Source organism: Hylobates moloch, unplaced genomic scaffold, assembly GCF_009828535.3.
Source record: "Hylobates moloch isolate HMO894 unplaced genomic scaffold, HMol_V3 SCAFFOLD_10, whole genome shotgun sequence".
In the NCBI taxonomy this organism is placed as follows: domain Eukaryota; kingdom Metazoa; phylum Chordata; class Mammalia; order Primates; family Hylobatidae; genus Hylobates; species Hylobates moloch.
This window is the reverse complement of record NW_026652285.1, coordinates 76,313,965-76,331,533: the sequence shown is the minus strand read 5'-3', so window position 1 is coordinate 76,331,533 and position 17,569 is coordinate 76,313,965. Positions and strand designations below refer to the sequence as shown.

The 17,569-nt window shown below is 34.5% G+C and overlaps 1 protein-coding gene across 1 annotated transcript in view; it reads right to left on the bottom strand.

The window, feature by feature from the left end:
- Window positions 1–467: 467 nt before the first annotated feature.
- SMC2 (structural maintenance of chromosomes 2) overlaps window positions 468–17,569 on the bottom strand; it is a 54,525-nt gene continuing 37,423 nt past the window's right edge. Inside the window, exon 16 of the mRNA XM_058445235.1 lies at window positions 468–518. Within this exon, the coding sequence (XP_058301218.1) occupies window positions 483–518 (36 nt within the window). The 3' untranslated portion in view covers window positions 468–482. The remainder of the gene's footprint in view (window positions 519–17,569) is intronic.

The window sequence follows — 17,569 nt, the reverse complement described above, 5'->3', positions numbered from 1 at the left end:
TTCAACTGTCTATGCTTCAGCTTCTCTGCTGTAAAATTGGAAAAGCCCCCACAATTTTACATGACTTTTGCTAAGACTGAGGATAAAATATCTGTAAAATTGACAGGCACAGTATTGTGTAGTTATTAGTGCTTGAAATGTATTATCATTTCTCCACATTACCATATCTTCTCATTATTAAATCCATCCACTGTCAATAGCTGACATTTGTGGCTACTCTTTGTATCCAGGGCTTGGCCAAGTATGACCCATGTGGTCCTATCATCTATGTGCTCTTAGTATAATCCTCCAATGTTCTCCCTTTAAAATGTATGGGTGAACGTTACCCACTGTGTCAGTTTCTAGTGATCAGTTCAGTACAGCAGAAAGGCTGTAATGACAAGCTTGTATTGATGACATTACAAGGCTAAAATGAATCAAAGGGATAAGTAACTTACTTTTCAGGGATGCGAAGAGAATTCATGCATTCATTATATATTTCCTTAGATCCAACTGTATACCAAGAACTGGGCTAAGATCTGGAAATCAAAAGGAAGAAAAAAACATACCCCCAGATTTGTGGAGAAATCAGAAATCCCTGAACTAGATTGTAAGTTATTTCAGGATAGCTATTTTATTTTACTTATCTTACTGTTATATGAATTTAGCAGATTTTCTGACATTAGGTAGTAAGTAATTCTTGTTCAATGAATGCATGAACCATCAATTGGAATACAGTTCTAATAGTGCTATGATGGAAGTATGCCTTTTAATTACAAATCACCAGACAAACTGTTACCTATCAATCATACCATGTTCCCATATAATCTCTTCAGGAAAAGAGCCCCACCTTTGAGCTCTTGCAGACTTTTTTATATTCATTCAAATATCCATTGAAAAAATATGCATTGGATAATTACTACATTGTATTATAAGTATTTTATTATGTGTCTGTTCTACTGTTTCCCAATAAATGTCCTTCTACTACTTCACCCTCCCAACCTCCAACAGCAGGGCTAGGACTGAGTCTCAGTCCTCTCACATACACATTCTCTCTCTCTCGGCTAAGAAAATAACAGGTACTTTAGAGAAAGTATATGGAAGTCGAATTAAAGTTTTCAGTTAGCTTTCATGGCTACATTTTGTTTTCAGGTAACATCTTTAGGACATACTGGACCTACTTCTAATCTAAACTGAGGCCCGAGTCCCCGTACATTCTCATCTAAATTTCTGACTTCCCAACTGAAATCTCTTCTTTCTCATTTCTGTGTCCTTCTTGCCACCCTAAGATAGGAGACAAATGGATACACATTAAGTAGGGCTTAATACTACTATACCAACCTATTTTAAAGATGTGTTTTAATTTTTAAAATTTATTTAAATATTTTTTAGGGTCCATATTTTCTACAAAAAATCTATAATCCAGTAGGAAAGAGTAAAACATCTCTGCTATACTCATGGACAGGAACTCAGAACCACATGGCTGCTCTCAGCCCCATGGCAATATATCTATGAAACCCTATGGAACACAATTTGAAAACCGTCACTCTAAAAAAATACTACTGCTTGTCGTGAGCTGTGAAGAATGTCCCATGTAACAGTACCTGGGCAATCCATATTTTCTTCAGTGCCTCCTGTTTTCTCTTATGTAAAACTCTCATCAGAACAGGATGCTATCATTAAACCCAACAAAAATAAACAATTTTTTTCTTTGTTACATTTTGATCAAAATAGTGAGAGTCAAAGGCCTGATATACAAAAATAAAACAATTAATGATCCTATCTGACTTGAAAGCAGCTGTATTTCTAGCAATTACTACAAAGTCTCATGGATTTCAGGGAGAGGCACACTTCTGTAAAAAATCTGCCTAAGCCACTCTGCTTGATAAAGGTTTCTGTAAATATAGTTGAGTGAGATATTATAAATCCCAGTCACGTCTATTCTCTTTCCAATTCCTTGTTTCAATCCACATAGCTCAGAGTTCTCTCCTTTAAATGCTCTACAGAAATACATAAACACAGAGTAGAGACATGTTAAGCCCCGTTGTCTAAGGTGGTGGTAGAAAATAAGTGAGATTAAAATTAAAATGTGAATAAAAATATTACATATTTGGAAGTGTTTTAATCTTTTTAATATCTCTGACCAAGACTGGTTATAGGACCAGTGAAAAGTTAGAGAAAGATTGTTTTTTGATGTCCTGTGTAATTCAGAATTCAATTTCAACCACTTTTTCCCTTCCTACTCACTCCTTTCTTGACTCTATGTTGGCCCAGTTCCTAGGATTGAGTTTCCTTCTTACTTACTACTCCTGTTTTGATTTCCTGGGAATGGAGCTATGTAAATGCAACTTCAAGTCAGTTCCCAAGGACTACCTCCCTTTCTAATCATATTCCATGCTTAATCTCTCCTATACACACATTCTGGCCCTGGCCATTTAGTTAGATGTATTTACTAATTCATTAAGTTATGAATTCTTATGCTGTATGCACTTTTCTCTTTTTTCTTTTTTTGAGACAGATTCTCAGTCTGTCACCAGGCTGCAGTGCAGTGGTACAGTCTCAGCTTACTGCAACCTCCGCCTCCCAGGTTCAAGTGATTATCCTGTCTCAGCCTCCTGAGTAGCTGGGACTACAGGCACACACCACCACACCCAGCTAATTTTTGTATTTTTAGTAGAGACGGGGTTTCACCAGGTTGGCCAGGAATGCACTTTTCTTTAACATGTTATACTTAACAAGATGTTTATTAAAGTAACATTATAAACAAACAAAAACATAAAACAAAAAAACCACCAAAAAGAAAAACATCCAAGAACACCAAACATTTGGAAAAAGTGTTTATATTAATATATCTTACAGGGAGAGAGATTTGGGAAGAGAAAGTCTGTGTAGCTGAGGATACCGATAAGAGCCACACAGAGTGGTTGAATAGATTGTGTCCTGCTTTGGCATGAAATTGTATGTGTGTGTTTGCAGGGGTGGGTGGGAAAAAAGGCAGATAGCTAGAAAAGTATTCAGAGATGATGATTTGATCTTTATGTTAAACCCAGCAACTTTTTTTTTTTTAATAAAGGCTACTCAGTACTTTTCTGATGAGAATTCCATATTACTCTACGACCCTAGGCATTCCATCATGCCTGGATTTCTCTTACTATTTTCATAATTGCCTGACTGGCTTCTCTAGGCAAGAGAATGAGGATGATTCCACCCCAGTGCCTTCTCAAGAATTAGCCTGTTAATTTTTCTAGGCTCTGCTCATGGCCTCACTTCCTGTGCCCTCCTGAACACCTATCTTGTGCTGACCCCAATATGAGTAACTCAGCAGCCTCCTATAACCATGTCAAAAGTTTTTACCCGTAATATAAATGTTTCTGTTCTCCAGTGTTGAGGCAGGCCATAAAACATATTCAGCATTGTTATTTAAAGTTCATCTTGCCCAATTCCCTGGTAAGAGTGGGGCAAGAAAATTCAGAGCATGAAAAGGTTACTAGCAATTTTTATAGATTAGGAAAGCTCATTTATATAATAAATCAGGAAGAAAAGTGTAAAACTCATCCATAGAATAAGTTATATCACGACAAGACAATGCACTGAATAACCCTAGTCTACATAAACTATGCTAACCTAGATAATAATATAGTTTATTAGGATAGAAGTTATTATGAGCCATAATGTCCTAAATATTATTTGTGTTTGTTTGTGGACTTATCTACACAAGAGGAATGCTTGAAAAGAAAGTGCAACATTATATGTGATTCCAATATGAATCTTGTCTTAGACTAAAGTCGACTTGCCATGTCTAGCTTGTGAGAAGTCGACTACACAGCAAGGAATGGGTCTATTACAATATAAAGGATGCAAATAAGTAGTAGAATGCACGATGGAATTTCTGCTCAAAGACAATTGAATAGGAAGGTCTCTTCCATAATCTCTTTGATCAAAAATAAATGTACTCAAATAACTTTATGGTGCTGACACAATTGAAAGATGTAATTGGTAATATTAATTAGGAAAGACTAAAATAGAAATGGTCTAAAAGGGTTACTCTGGAAATAGAAACCCGAGTGGAGAGTGGGTGAGACAATTTTTTTTACAGGTATAAAATATAAATTTTGAATTTTTTTGCCATGCCCATGCACACATAACAGAATTTAAAAATATTTATAATAATGATAATGATGTAATTGAAGGCTTGAAAAGAAAAAGAATGCCCTGGTTTACTGGTTTAATTCTAAAATTCTAGCAGTAAAATTTACTGTGATATTTAACATGTTTTCAATATTGGAAAGATCTTGAAGGCAGAATTATATATTTGCTACTAAATTTATAAATGCTTTGAAAAATACTCATTTAACAAATACTTATTAGATACCTACCATGTAACTGGCATTGAAAAAACACAGCAATATATAAGGATGTGTGCAAAGATTAACAATAGCAATGTTCATTGCAAAGTTATTTACAACTACAAAATCTGGAAACAGTCAAAAGATCAAAAACAATTAGATGTTTACAAAGACCTATTTTTCTGTTTTACATACATATACATATATATAGTATACATGTATTTATAAATTCTTTTTTAAAAACATGTATGACTTTGGGAGGCCGAGGCGGTGGATCACCTGAAGTCAGGAATTCGATACCAACCCGGCCTACATGGCAAAACCCTGTCTCTACTAAAAAAAGGAAAAAAGAAAAAAGAATACACAAATTAGCCAGGAATGGTGGCACGTGCCTATGGTCCCAGCACCTCGGGAGGCTGAGGCAGGAGAATTGCTTAAACCTAGGAGGCAGAGGTTGCAGTGAGCCAAGATCATGCCACTGCAATGCAACCTGGGCAGCAGAGTGAGCCTTTGTCTCAAATAAATAAATAAATAAATAAATAAATAAATAAATAAATAAATAAAAAATATATATAACTTTTGCATAGTTTCTTTTACAAAATATGAACAAATTCCACAATTATTTCTATCATTTAAATATAAATGCATTCTATCACAGTTATAGCATATACATATACATGTAACGTACTTATGGAGAGTATATACCTTCTGTGATGGAATGCATTAAATTATACACATAATTAAAAATCATGTAATATAAGAACATTTGGAAATATGCAAATTGTTCAAATGTTAAAAATCTAAAGAAATACTCCTTTTAAATTAAGAAAGTATGTATTATGTATATAATAGAAATACAAAAAGTTAATTCATGATAATGTGCAGTGGTTATAACTACATAATGACATTCTGAGTGATTTTTATTGTCTTCTATGTATTTTCAATGGTGAACCACATATTTTTCTAAAGAGAAAAAAGTTGTTTAAAAAGGATACAGTCAAACCTTGTCCATCCTTTTTTGGAATTGCAAAGACCAATTAAAAACATGCATCAAACTATTCTATGATTTATGTATTCAAGAGGGAAAGTGAGTGCATTTGCCTATATTTGAATTGGTGACTGTACATCTTATGTTACAATAAATCTTGTGAACTTGGGAAACTTACTGATATTTGAATCTTAGCTCTGTGTACATTGTTCCTACATTTCTGAATGTTACTTTAGCTTTAGACCAGAGTGGTTTATGCCAGACTAAGTTTGGATTTCCCCATGTTTTTGGAATAGAATTCCTCATCCAAAGTTCAGATTCACAAGGCACCAATATGAGCAATGTACACTCAGCGTTTAAATGCACACATGGAATTAATTTAGCCTGTGAAGTTGACTTTTTCTTTAACAGTATGTCAGTAAATTGGTAGCTAAATTGTTTCTAACTCCATTTTAATGCTTCTAATAAAATTCGCAGTGCAATAAATTTAAGGTAGCATAATCATAATAAACTATGATTATAAATAAATTTTATTTTGCATGAAATACAGATTTGTGGCCACCTATTAATTAGAATGTTGACTTCTAATGGAAATGTGGTAAACATTACGGTGCTGTATAGCCTCTTTTGTTTTGTAGAGCTCAGTTGTGCATTGTAAATATAACCTATTTGAATTCATTACAGATAGTTTGTCAAGTAAATTTTTAAATCAGAAATAATGAAAAGCATTTAAATTTGGCATCATTGGGATAAAATCTGGACTATACATAATTTTAAGTGGAAACTTGCTTTGGAATTCATTTACTGTGTAGCATTACAAATATCACATATAATTGATTATTGTAGATTTTTTCTTATGTTTTTAAAGGTGGAATATGGTATATAGTTCTCTGTAATTATTTGTGTGAACAATTACCATGGATTTTAAAATTGGGGAAACAGATGTACCCTTTGGATAATTTATACAGTAAATATCATACATTTTAAAAAAGAGGCCACATTCAGTGTGCTAAATCTAAGCACAGTCTACTATGAGATGAAGATAAAAAGGTTTCTTCCTAACTAAAGTGTTTGGTAAAACCAGTCGTTGAAAATGGACACCAGTGGGAAGTGATGTAATATAAACAGGGAAATTCTAGGCTTTGGGATGGCACAGGCCTGTACAAAAATGTCAGTTCTATCATTTATTATCTGTGTGTCCTTTGGCAAATTACTTAACTAATCTGATTCTTATTGTCCGTATCTGCACAATAGACCTGATAATACCCACCTTTTGAGAATGCTGTAAGAATTAACTAAGTAAAACCTTTTAAAGTGTCTACTAGAGGCCAGGCACATTGGCTCATACCTGTAATCCCAGCACTTTGGGAGGCTGAGACAGGTGGATCACCTGAGGTCAGGAGTTCAAGACCAGCCTGGCCAACATGATGAAACCCCATCTCTACCAAAAATATAAAAAATTAGCTGGGCGTGGTGGCGGGCATCTGTAATCCCAGCTACTCATGAGGCTGAAGCAGGAGAATCGCTTGAACTCAGGAGGTGGAGGTTGCAGTGAGCTGAGATCAACGCCACTGTACTCCAGCCTGGGTAACAAAAGCTAAACTCCATCTCAAAAAAAAAAAAAAAAAAAAAGTGTCTACTAGAGAATACTGCACAAATGTGAACTACAAATTGTTAGCTACCCACTTTATTCCACTTCACATGGACAAATAGGACATTAGTACTTTATTAGTGTATATCTATGGAAGCAGTATGAAAGCCTCTCTCCCTGCAACATCCAAACAACATTCCAAAAAGTGATCCCTTAATGAAAGTATGTGACATTTTGGCACATCTCAAAGATTGGTTCTGCCCATTATGCTGCATTTGTTGGCCAGGTTCATCTCAAAATCTATTGATTGCTTTCTTTCAATCATTAATATTTACTTTTTTTGTAATCTTTAAAAATTTTAACAATGTTGATTTCAGTGGTCACCATTAAACTTTTTAAACTGCAACTCCTCTAATTCATTCTATATTTTGACATATCCCTTAGGTAGCTGGACTATTGCTTGGAGTTATTTTGGGGTTTGTTTTTTCATGGAGACAATGTGGATGATACCTTTTTTGAAACTTTGCATAACTGAGAATGACATTCTGTTGCATTTTCACATTATTAACAATTTGGCTGAATATAGAATTCATGACTTTCTCTCATTCAGATTCTATTCAAATTATCTTCTGCTATATAACATTGTGAAGGAGATATCAGAGGCCAATCAGAACTTTTGTCTTCTGTAAGGCATTTTTGCCAAACATCTTATGAGATTCTTTATTTATACTTTAAATAAAGTCTGTATATAAACAATTTAATTTGTATATGTATTTATATATATACATATATATGTGTATATATACATATATGTATACATATATATGTGTATATATATACATATATGTATACATATATATGTGTATATATACATATATGTATACATATATGTGTATATATATACATATATGTATACATATATATGTGTATATATATACACATATATATGTATACATATATTTAAAGGGTTTATCTGTATGATTTTTCTCTCCATTAAGCATTAAAAACCCTCAAAAAGACCTTTTGAAGTCAAGCCTTTCTTCAACTTAGGAAAATATTCTTTCCTTACATCTTTGTTTTTATCTGGTCTCTTTGTTCTTGACTATTGTTCAAGAACTAATTATTGTGTATTAGGTATCTTTTAGCTGAACTCTAGGTTAGAGGTATTTTTAACTTTCATTAATTTTTAGTTTTTTTCTTGTCTGTAACTGAAATAGTACTTTACGATTGTTTTTCACAATATTGATTTGATTTTTTAGACGGAACTTAACTGCTTCTAATATAAATTTTAATTCTACCTGCTTTTTAGTATTATGATGAATTTTCTTATGTAGTTTCCTTTACATTTGTCTGCCCTATCACTATTTTACTTCAGGCTATTGTTTGGTTTAATCATATCTTTCTCTTTCATAAAGTTTATTTTGTTTTATAAACATTGAGAAAAAAGAAAAGCCTAATTCTTGATTCTTATGTATTTATTATATTAAAAGACGTAAATATATTAATCTCTGCATTTTAAGTACTTCATTCTATTTTATACGCAGAATAACTTAATATACAATATTCTATTAAGTGCTTTTTTTGGTTAGTTTGTTTAACTAATAGAGGTTTCTGAAAGCCCCATGTTTAGCCATATATGGGTGGTTATTGATTTTTAGATGTCCTCACTCTCCAGTCTTATTACTGTTAGACTCTTCCTCTCTTATCTTCAGATGGATGGCTAATAAACTGACATAAATGTGTCTGTTCAGTTCAGACTAGGCTGATATGGAAACATGACAGAGACAGGTAGTTCAAGTAGGGAAATGTCCTATACTCACTAGATTTCTTTTGAGTTGAATCAACTTTTTCACCAAACGTCCTTTGTACCCCAGCATCTCATTCGAATACAAACTTTGGTTGTTCCTAAACTTCTTAACAAGTTATGCTTATAAACATTATTTTTTAAAAAACAAAATATACTACTATAACAATAACATGACTGGATTATTTGAATATAAAAAACACTCAATAGCCACTATTCTATAAGTGATTTCACATTTTTGCATACTGTCTTCAAACCTTTTATGTAACCTTTTAAAACTCCACATGGTAAAACAAATAAATATATGTAGTATTTTCCTAAAAGCAATCATAAATAACGAGACATGCAGGTTTGTGCTTCACCAAGAAAATCTTTGTAAGACAGTTGGGACCAAGAGAGTTTGTTTCCCCCTCAGAATATAATTTTCTTTCTGACCAGAGGGGAGTGAGGTAGGTGAGCGGACCATGCCAAAATTGATTTAAAATTATCTAAACAGAGTCCCATCAACTTTTCAAACTATATAAAACTATGCTCCTGATTGATGAAACTTAACTAGACATGTGAGAAGCAGCAGAAAATCTGACAAAATGTTGTCTTGAATTCTTTTGTAAAAATAATTGAATGGCATCAGAAACACCAATTATGTTGGTGCAAAAGTAATTGTGGTTTATGCCATTGAGGGGAATAGCAAAAACTGGCCAGGTGCGGTGGTTCACGCCTGTATTCCCAACATTTTGGGAAGCTGAGGTGAGCAGATCACTTGAGAGCAGAAGTTCGAGACCATCCAGGCCAACATGATGAAACCCCGTCTCTACCAAAAATACAAAAATTAGCCAGGCATGGTGGTGCACACCTGTAGTCCCAGCTACTCAGGATGCTGGGGAATAAGAATCCTTGAACCCGGGAGGCAGAGGTTGCAGTGAGCCGAGATCATGCCACTGCAACCCAGCCCGGGTGACAGAGTGAGACTCCATCTCAAAAAAAAAAAAAGGCAAAAAATGTAATTACTTTTCCACCAACCTAATATGTTTACAGTAACAGTTATAGACATAAAAGAACATTACCAATGAGAGAAAAATAAGTGTGGAACAATGTTATATGTCATTCCAATATAAATCTTGTTTTAGGCTAAAGTTGATTCGTCATGTGTAGGTTGTGAGAAGTCCACTAGAGAACTTCACTACATAGCACAGGTAGGTCTATTACACTATGGAGGATGCAAATAAGCAGTAGCATGCATGATGGAATTTCTGCTCAAGGACAATTAAATAGGAAGGTCTCTTCCATAATCTCGATCAAAAATAAATGTACTCAAATACCTTTATGGTGCTGACACAATGGAAAGAGAAAATTGATTAATTAGAAAAGAGTAAAATAGAAATGGTCTAAAAGGGTTACTCTGGAAATAGAAATGTGAGTGGACAGTAGGAGGAACGGTTTTCTTTTTATAGGTATAAAACGTAAATTTTGAATTTCTTTTGCCATGCCCATGCACACATTATTTGTAAGAGAATTTAAAAATATTTAAAATAAGGTGGGCATGGTGGCTCACTCCTGTAATCCCAGCACTTTGGCAGGCTGAGGAGGGGGTGGATCATCTGATGTCAAAAGTTCAAAACCAGGCTGGCCAACATGGAGAAACCCCATCTCTACTAGGCATGGTGGTGAATGCCTGTAATCCCAGCTACTTGGGAGGCTGAGGCACGAGAATGGCTTGAACCAGGGAGGCAGAGGTTACAGTGACCTGAGATTGCACCACTGCACTCCAGCCTGGGCAACAGAACAAGACTCTGTCTCTAAATAAATAAATAAATAAATAAATAAATAAATAAATAAAATAATTATAAAGAGGTAATTGAAAGCTTGAAAAGAAAAAGAATACTATGGTATAATTCTAAAATTTTATCAATGTCATTTAGTACTTTATAACTTTGTTTCATAGGCATGTAAAATGCAAAAGCTGTATGTTGTTTGGTGCATTTCTTTTTTAAGAAAATGGTCAATAGCAGCCCCATCTAAAAAACATGATCTACAAAGTGACAAAGTGATGCCAATCCCTCTCCAAATAAGTGCTGTCTACTTATTTTGTATTCTGAATCGCACCGGTCAAAAGTAAGAAAAACTTATACTGAGACCTTTTAACACCAAATTATATATATACAATTATATATATATAATTAATTACATATATACAGCCTATGTGTGTGTGTATATATAACATATAACAGTGGTCCACACGTATTTTTCTCTCACTGGAAATGTTCTTTTATGTCTACACACACACACACACACACACACAGAGTAAAAAAAAAAATACCACTTGAAATTCTATGCTTTCATTGCAGAAAGGAATTTGAATTAAGAATGGCAATTTGGGTGAGAAGTTAAAAACTAGAACTGAAAATCTATGAAATCTATGACCATATGTTTTCAGGGAAAAATATATATGAAAACATGAAGATTACTAGTTTCAGTAGATTTTGTCACAAACTGCACATGGCTCAAACAGGCTTTTGTACCAACACACTAAACTGTTGTTTTTCACTTTAAAAGATTTAGTGCTAAGAAATGCTTTCATTTGTGGCAGTTGCTATATTTATATACTTACTGTGCAACAAATCTTTTTATCTGGATTATTTGATAATGTTTCCTGTGAAATGTTGGAAATCATCATTATTTAAGGGATTTGGAAGTAACTATGCCTACTTAGTTTGGTATTACTCCTCCAAACTTTTTATTTCCTTTCAGAGAAAGAAAAAAAATGACTTAAGTTGCTCACCAGAATATTTTTTGCTGAAAATACTATAAGAGTCCAAATTTTCTTCTCAGATTAAGCAGAAGGTCAAAGGCTTAGCCTGGGCTATAGCTCTGGGAAATGAAGGCTGGACCTAGGAGTAGGGTAGAAACAGGGTTTCAGAAAACAAATTGCATTTTGGGAGAAAGCTCTCCTGTAGAAATACTAGCAAAAGACCTACAAGGGCATGGAAGTGATTCAAAACCAAAAGAAGCCCGCCGTGGTGCATATTTGTAGTCCCAGCTACTCAGGTGGCTGACACAAAGAAGATCATTTGAGGTCAGGGGTTCAAGACCAGCCTAGGTAAGATGGTGAGACCATCTCATCTCTAAAAAAATGTTTTTAAAAAAGAAGACCATGAGAAAATAGGAAAATTAGGTTTGTAGTCAGCAAGACTTGAGTAGATAGCTTCAAGAGAGGAGGAAAGAGGAAAGCACCGGAAGGATGGATGAATGAGAGAAGCCTCAAAGAGAAGTGATTCTGACATAGTTACCTAGACTCTAAGTTCCAAGCATCGAATATAGGCCAAATTTTATTCCTGTTTTGGGTTCTGAGTTAGGTCTGTTGTGGTATCCATAGGTTGGACAAAGCAGGTGGCAGCAAAAAGTGTAGTAGATGTTCATAGTATGCCTGCAGTTGAAAAATGAGTGGACTGACAATTTTTACATTGTGAATTTGAGTTTGAATATATCAGTTTGCATATTTAGCTATGGATAATGCTTTGTAACAGAAAGCAAATCAGAAGGCCAAGATAGTTTTCAGTGTGGTTCTTTTCCCACTGATTTTGTCTAAAATCCAGGGAACACCTTGGATTTGCCTTAGCAGTATTTTTCTCTCTGTTTAGAAAATTAATTATGTCACTGGTTTTTGCTCTCGTTAAAATTGCGCTAAATTCGCAAGGTTAGAACATGAGTCCACATCCACATTAAAAAAATTTCTCACACCGCTTTTCTCCTGATTGATCATTGTTTTAGGATCTTCTAATTTTCCAGTCAAATCAAATTTGTTAGGAAGACAGTTTAAAGTCAAATACTTTTCTCAATCCAGTTGTAGAACTGCCTTTCCAGCTTCTTTTCTTGATTCCATTTACACAATCCATAACCCAGGCATATAGAAATATTTTTAGTCTCCAACATTTAATGTTTCATATTTTCATGCCTTATGCATGTCCTTCCCTCTCCCCTGGAATGACATTGTCTTTTGCTACCAGTAAAGGTTCATTCATTTCCCACTCTTATCCAGAAGTATTAATCATCAGAGCCTCTATGCCTATAGCTGTCTTACAAATAGACTACCTGTGATTTGGTTACAAGTACCGTAATGGATCTCCTGAAAAGCCATCTGCTCTACCTCTTGTCCAGGTGCTTGAGATTTCCTCAATTATAAACTCATGAATCTTTAATAAAATGAAAAACTTTTTAACAAGTCTAACACTTTCCATTTAGAAATACTTGTTTAGCTAGAAGAGATAACTTGAAATGTTCCCAAAACATAGATATGATAAGTACTCAAGGCGATGGATTCCCCAAATCCCTTGACTTATTACACACTCTATATATGCAACAAAATATCACATGTACTCCATAAATATGTAAACTATTATGTATCAGATGAAGAAAGAAACATTTGTTAATCTCTCTGTGTCAGGTACTATGCTAAGTACTAAGGATAAAGAGATACATTAAACATTCTCCCTGTCCTCCTTGCTTTCCAGGGGGTATAACACGGAGAGAATATAATATAGTAACCATCCTGACAGGTCTTGACTTACTGAAAAAGTATGAAAGAGGCAGCATCTCAAGTTATCTGCAGCAAGGCCTCAGTAGACATAGCATTAAATCTGACACTTGAAAGATACACAAACAATTTCTAGACAGAGACTGAAATAAAGGGCTTATAGGCAGAAGAAACAGACAAGTAAAATAGCATGGAAAATTTGAGTAATGCACAAAAAATATATATAAGAAAACTACAAATAACCAAGACACAGAGTAGGTAGGGGTAGTAGGCAGCACACATAAGGGAGAAAGTACTGGGTTGGACATTCAGAGACAAGAAGTTCCTTGACATTCCTAAATGTAAATTGCCTCACAGTGAAAATAATTATGGGGTTGAATCAGATGAGCTCTTAAGGAGACGTGTGCGTGTGATTGGGTGGAGGTGTGATTTAATTTATACAATTCTTTCCTACTATGTTTCGTTTATTATGTTAGGTAAACGGAAGGCAATTCAAAAAAAAAAACAGAAATCTTATAAAATGTTTGTTACTACAGTGTTTCATGTGAAGGTATTATACATCACATGTGAGGTGACATAAGCAAGAATTCACTAGTTCAGCAATTCCTGATTGATAGAAAAACTAAGTGCTAAGCACTAATTTGGGCACTGAAAATGCTAGAATAAGACTGCTCTCTGAGTCCAAAGAGTTTGGTTTGTTGGGATGAGAAATTAATCTATAAGACATGATAACAATATAAGTGGAAATGTACATTTGGAATAGTATAGAATAATTTTGATTTATGTTAGTGGTGATAGAGTTTAACATTTTTTAGTACCTTGTATGTGTCAAGAAACTGCAAGAACATTTACTATGTTCTAATTTGTCTAGCAATCTATCTAGTTGATATTATTAACATCATCAATTTCACATTATGAAAGAGAAAGGACAATAAATAGATTACATTTAGCTTTTGTACAGAACTTTGAGAAATTCAGAGCTAGACCTAAATGGGAAGAGCTATTCCAGCTAGCTGTTCTTAGTCCCAAAGTCAAGAAGGGTGTTCTGAAGCTGTCACTCTTCAGGGAGATGGGGAAAAAGCTTTACGCTACACAAAGTACAGTAGAACATAGATAAGAAATATTAGTAAAAATCCTCTGAGGAAACTGTTACTGTGGAAGAAACTTTTGTCAGAAAATAATGATCCTATATAAAAAGCATATACACTTTCATAAGCTATAGTGTAGTCCTCCTCAAACTGCAGTTTGAGGACCTCTGGGGAGGGGTCTTAGGATACATTTTCAGGGGTCTGTTAACTTCTCAATATTTTAAATTTTGTGCTTTTTCTTTTGGTAAGTTTAAAAATGAATATAGGCATGTTTGAGGCTCATCTTAATAAATAACTTGTATTCTTGATACAAGTGATTTCATTGCTTGCCTTTATAATTGCATAAAAATATCTTTAGCATGAAGTAGGAATGCTTTAATGCAATTGGGCCACTAAATAAAAGAACAGAGGTGTTCTTAGTATGTACATGGTTTTGTCCTAGTAGGTGATGGCAAAATAGCATACTGCACAAGATTACAGTGATTTACATTGAGAAAAGTGGTGGGAAAAATGAGTCATTACATGGTTCATAATACATGTTAATATGCTCTGTATCAGATATATGAGTCTCTATGCTGCAACTTTATTTCACCCCTTTATCTGTATGATGAGATGTTGAGCTAAATTGTGGTTTCATGGTTGTTTGTAGTCATTGTGTATTTTTTGCTCTTTCAGTTTAAAAGAATGGAAGGCAAAAGAGTTCATTTAGAAGTTTATGATCCTATATATTTAAGTAAATCTGTGTAGAAAGTTTTTTTTTCCTTTAAATAGTTTTTACATTATTAAATGGCATTTTAGAAACACATGTTGAAAAATCATGAACCTTGGAATTGAAGAGATGTATTTAAATTCTGATTCTGCTATACCTCAGTTGAGGGGAGGTAAATTAACATCTCTGAGCCTGTTTTCTTATCTATGAGAGTAATAATAGCAACTGTGCTGAGTTGTTAAAAGGAGCTAATAGATCAAAATTTGTGCAGTCAATGCATCCTTGTTTTCTTCCTTTATTTTCTCTCTTTACCCTGAACCCACATTTTTCAATCTAAATTGTTAGTAGAAAAGGCACCAGGATAGCATGGGCCATGGAGTAGCAACACAGTACATTTTTGGTTCATTTAGTCCTAATGGAAATTATGTGACAGACGGCGTGGACGATATGGCTTAAAATATTGGAATTATTTATAAAAGTAAATTACCTATGTTCTTTCTGGTCCCACAAAGCAGAGGTAATCAGGATATGTTTAATACCTGCTTCCTTATGCTGAGCTAGAAGCAATCTCAGGATAAAAATCTTTTTCTCCTCCATTAGATCGCTTTTTCCTTTTCTTCAAATTAACATATGCCTTGAATGTTCAATTCTAAGTAATTAGCAATATAGTAGACTTCTATAACTAAATTACTAAGGGATTTAAAAATTTGTCTTTGATTAAAGTTGAAAGATGTGAAAATAAAACCTTTCAACCTTGTAACACAATAGCTTAGGCAATTTATATACTTTTCACACATACAAAAATAGAATAGGAAGCAATAGGTGCAATACATAAAAGGGCTGATACTATTGATTTCTTTTTTTTTTTTTTTTTGAGAGAGAGTCTCACCCTGTTGCCCAGGCTGGAGTGCAGTGGTACAATCTCGGCTCGCTGCAACCTCTGCCTCCCGGGTTCAAGCGATTCTCCTGCCTCAGCTTCTGAGCAGCTGGGATTATAGGCGCCCACCACCATGCCCTGCTAATTTTTTTGAATTTTTTACTTTTAATAGAGATGGGATTTTACCATGTTGGCCAGGCTGTTCTCGAACCCCTGACCTCAGATGATCCACCTGCCTCGGACTCCCAAAGTGCTGGAATTACAGGCATGAGCTACTGTGCCAGGCCAGAATATTATATTTCTATTCAAGGGGGAACCGAATGTTATCTCAGCTCCAGACATAAATTTAGGAGTATTTCTCATTCATTATAATGGTGTAATATCTAAGAGTATGGGCTTATCAGCTAGACAGTCTGAATTCAAACTTTGGCTTTTCTATTTTCTAGCTGTATAACTTTAGGCAAATTGAGTAACCCAAGTAGAATTGAGAACAAATAAGTAGTTGGAAAAGGTAGAAATATTTTTAAGAGTCTTTTCAAATAATGTAAATATTTTTCCTTAATACTAAAAACAATCTGTGACAATAGCGTCTTAAAATTTAGTTGCAATGTGGAGTTTGAAACCAAATCAATAAAGTTTTTGTACTCTGTAATATTAAAACCATTGATCATTCCTGCACTGTGAATGCCTATTTTACCCACATAATGACTTTGTAATATCACACACTGGCCACTGGAAAATGCCATTCACTGAATCATGCATATCTCCTAAATGTTAACACATTTCATAATACAGTATCAAAAAAACCTCATTTGTTAACGTTGCCACCAGTTGTATTGGACAAGTCTTGAAATATTAAGATATGTCAAGCTCATAATGAATACAAGTTTGCCAAAATTCTAATTTTCATTTGAAAGCTACAATTTTACAACTGGCAACCTATTTGTCAGGTTTATATAACAGGCTCACTTTGTTCAATTCTGAGAAATGGATACCTGATACCATAAACCTAATAACCACAGTTTGTCTGTAAGAAATTTGTTCAAGTAAAAATGGTATTCCATGAAAAAAAGCATGTATTTCAGACTCCAAATAAAACAATTGCATTTCTGTAAAATAACTATTATGTTTTGCTATGCAGAAGTGCTTTATATATAATTCTCATTTCATCCCACAGATTATTACAGACATGTACTCAGGAAGTTGAGATATTAAAAATTAGTATTATAGCTTTATTAAAGACAGAAACTGCCATTAAAAAAATTCAAATGCGGCCGGGCGCGATGGCTCATACCTGTAATCCCAGCACTTTGGGAGGCTGAGACAGGCGGATCACGAGGTCAGGAGATGGAGACCATCCTGGCTAACACGGTGAAAACCCGTCTCTACTAAAAATACAAAAAAATTAGCCGGGCGTAGGGGCGGGCGCCTGTAGTCCCAGCTACTCGGGAGGCTGAGGCAGGACAATGGCATGAACCTGGGAGGCGGAGCTTGCAGTGAGCCGAGATCGCGCCACTGCACTCCAGCCTGGGCAACCGAGCGAGACTCCATCTCAAAAAAAAAAAAAAAAATTCAAATGCGCTGCAGTGAGAAATAGAATCATTAGAAGTCAGTGTGTTGCACTACCTTGCATGCTAAGGTGTCAGCAGTTTAACT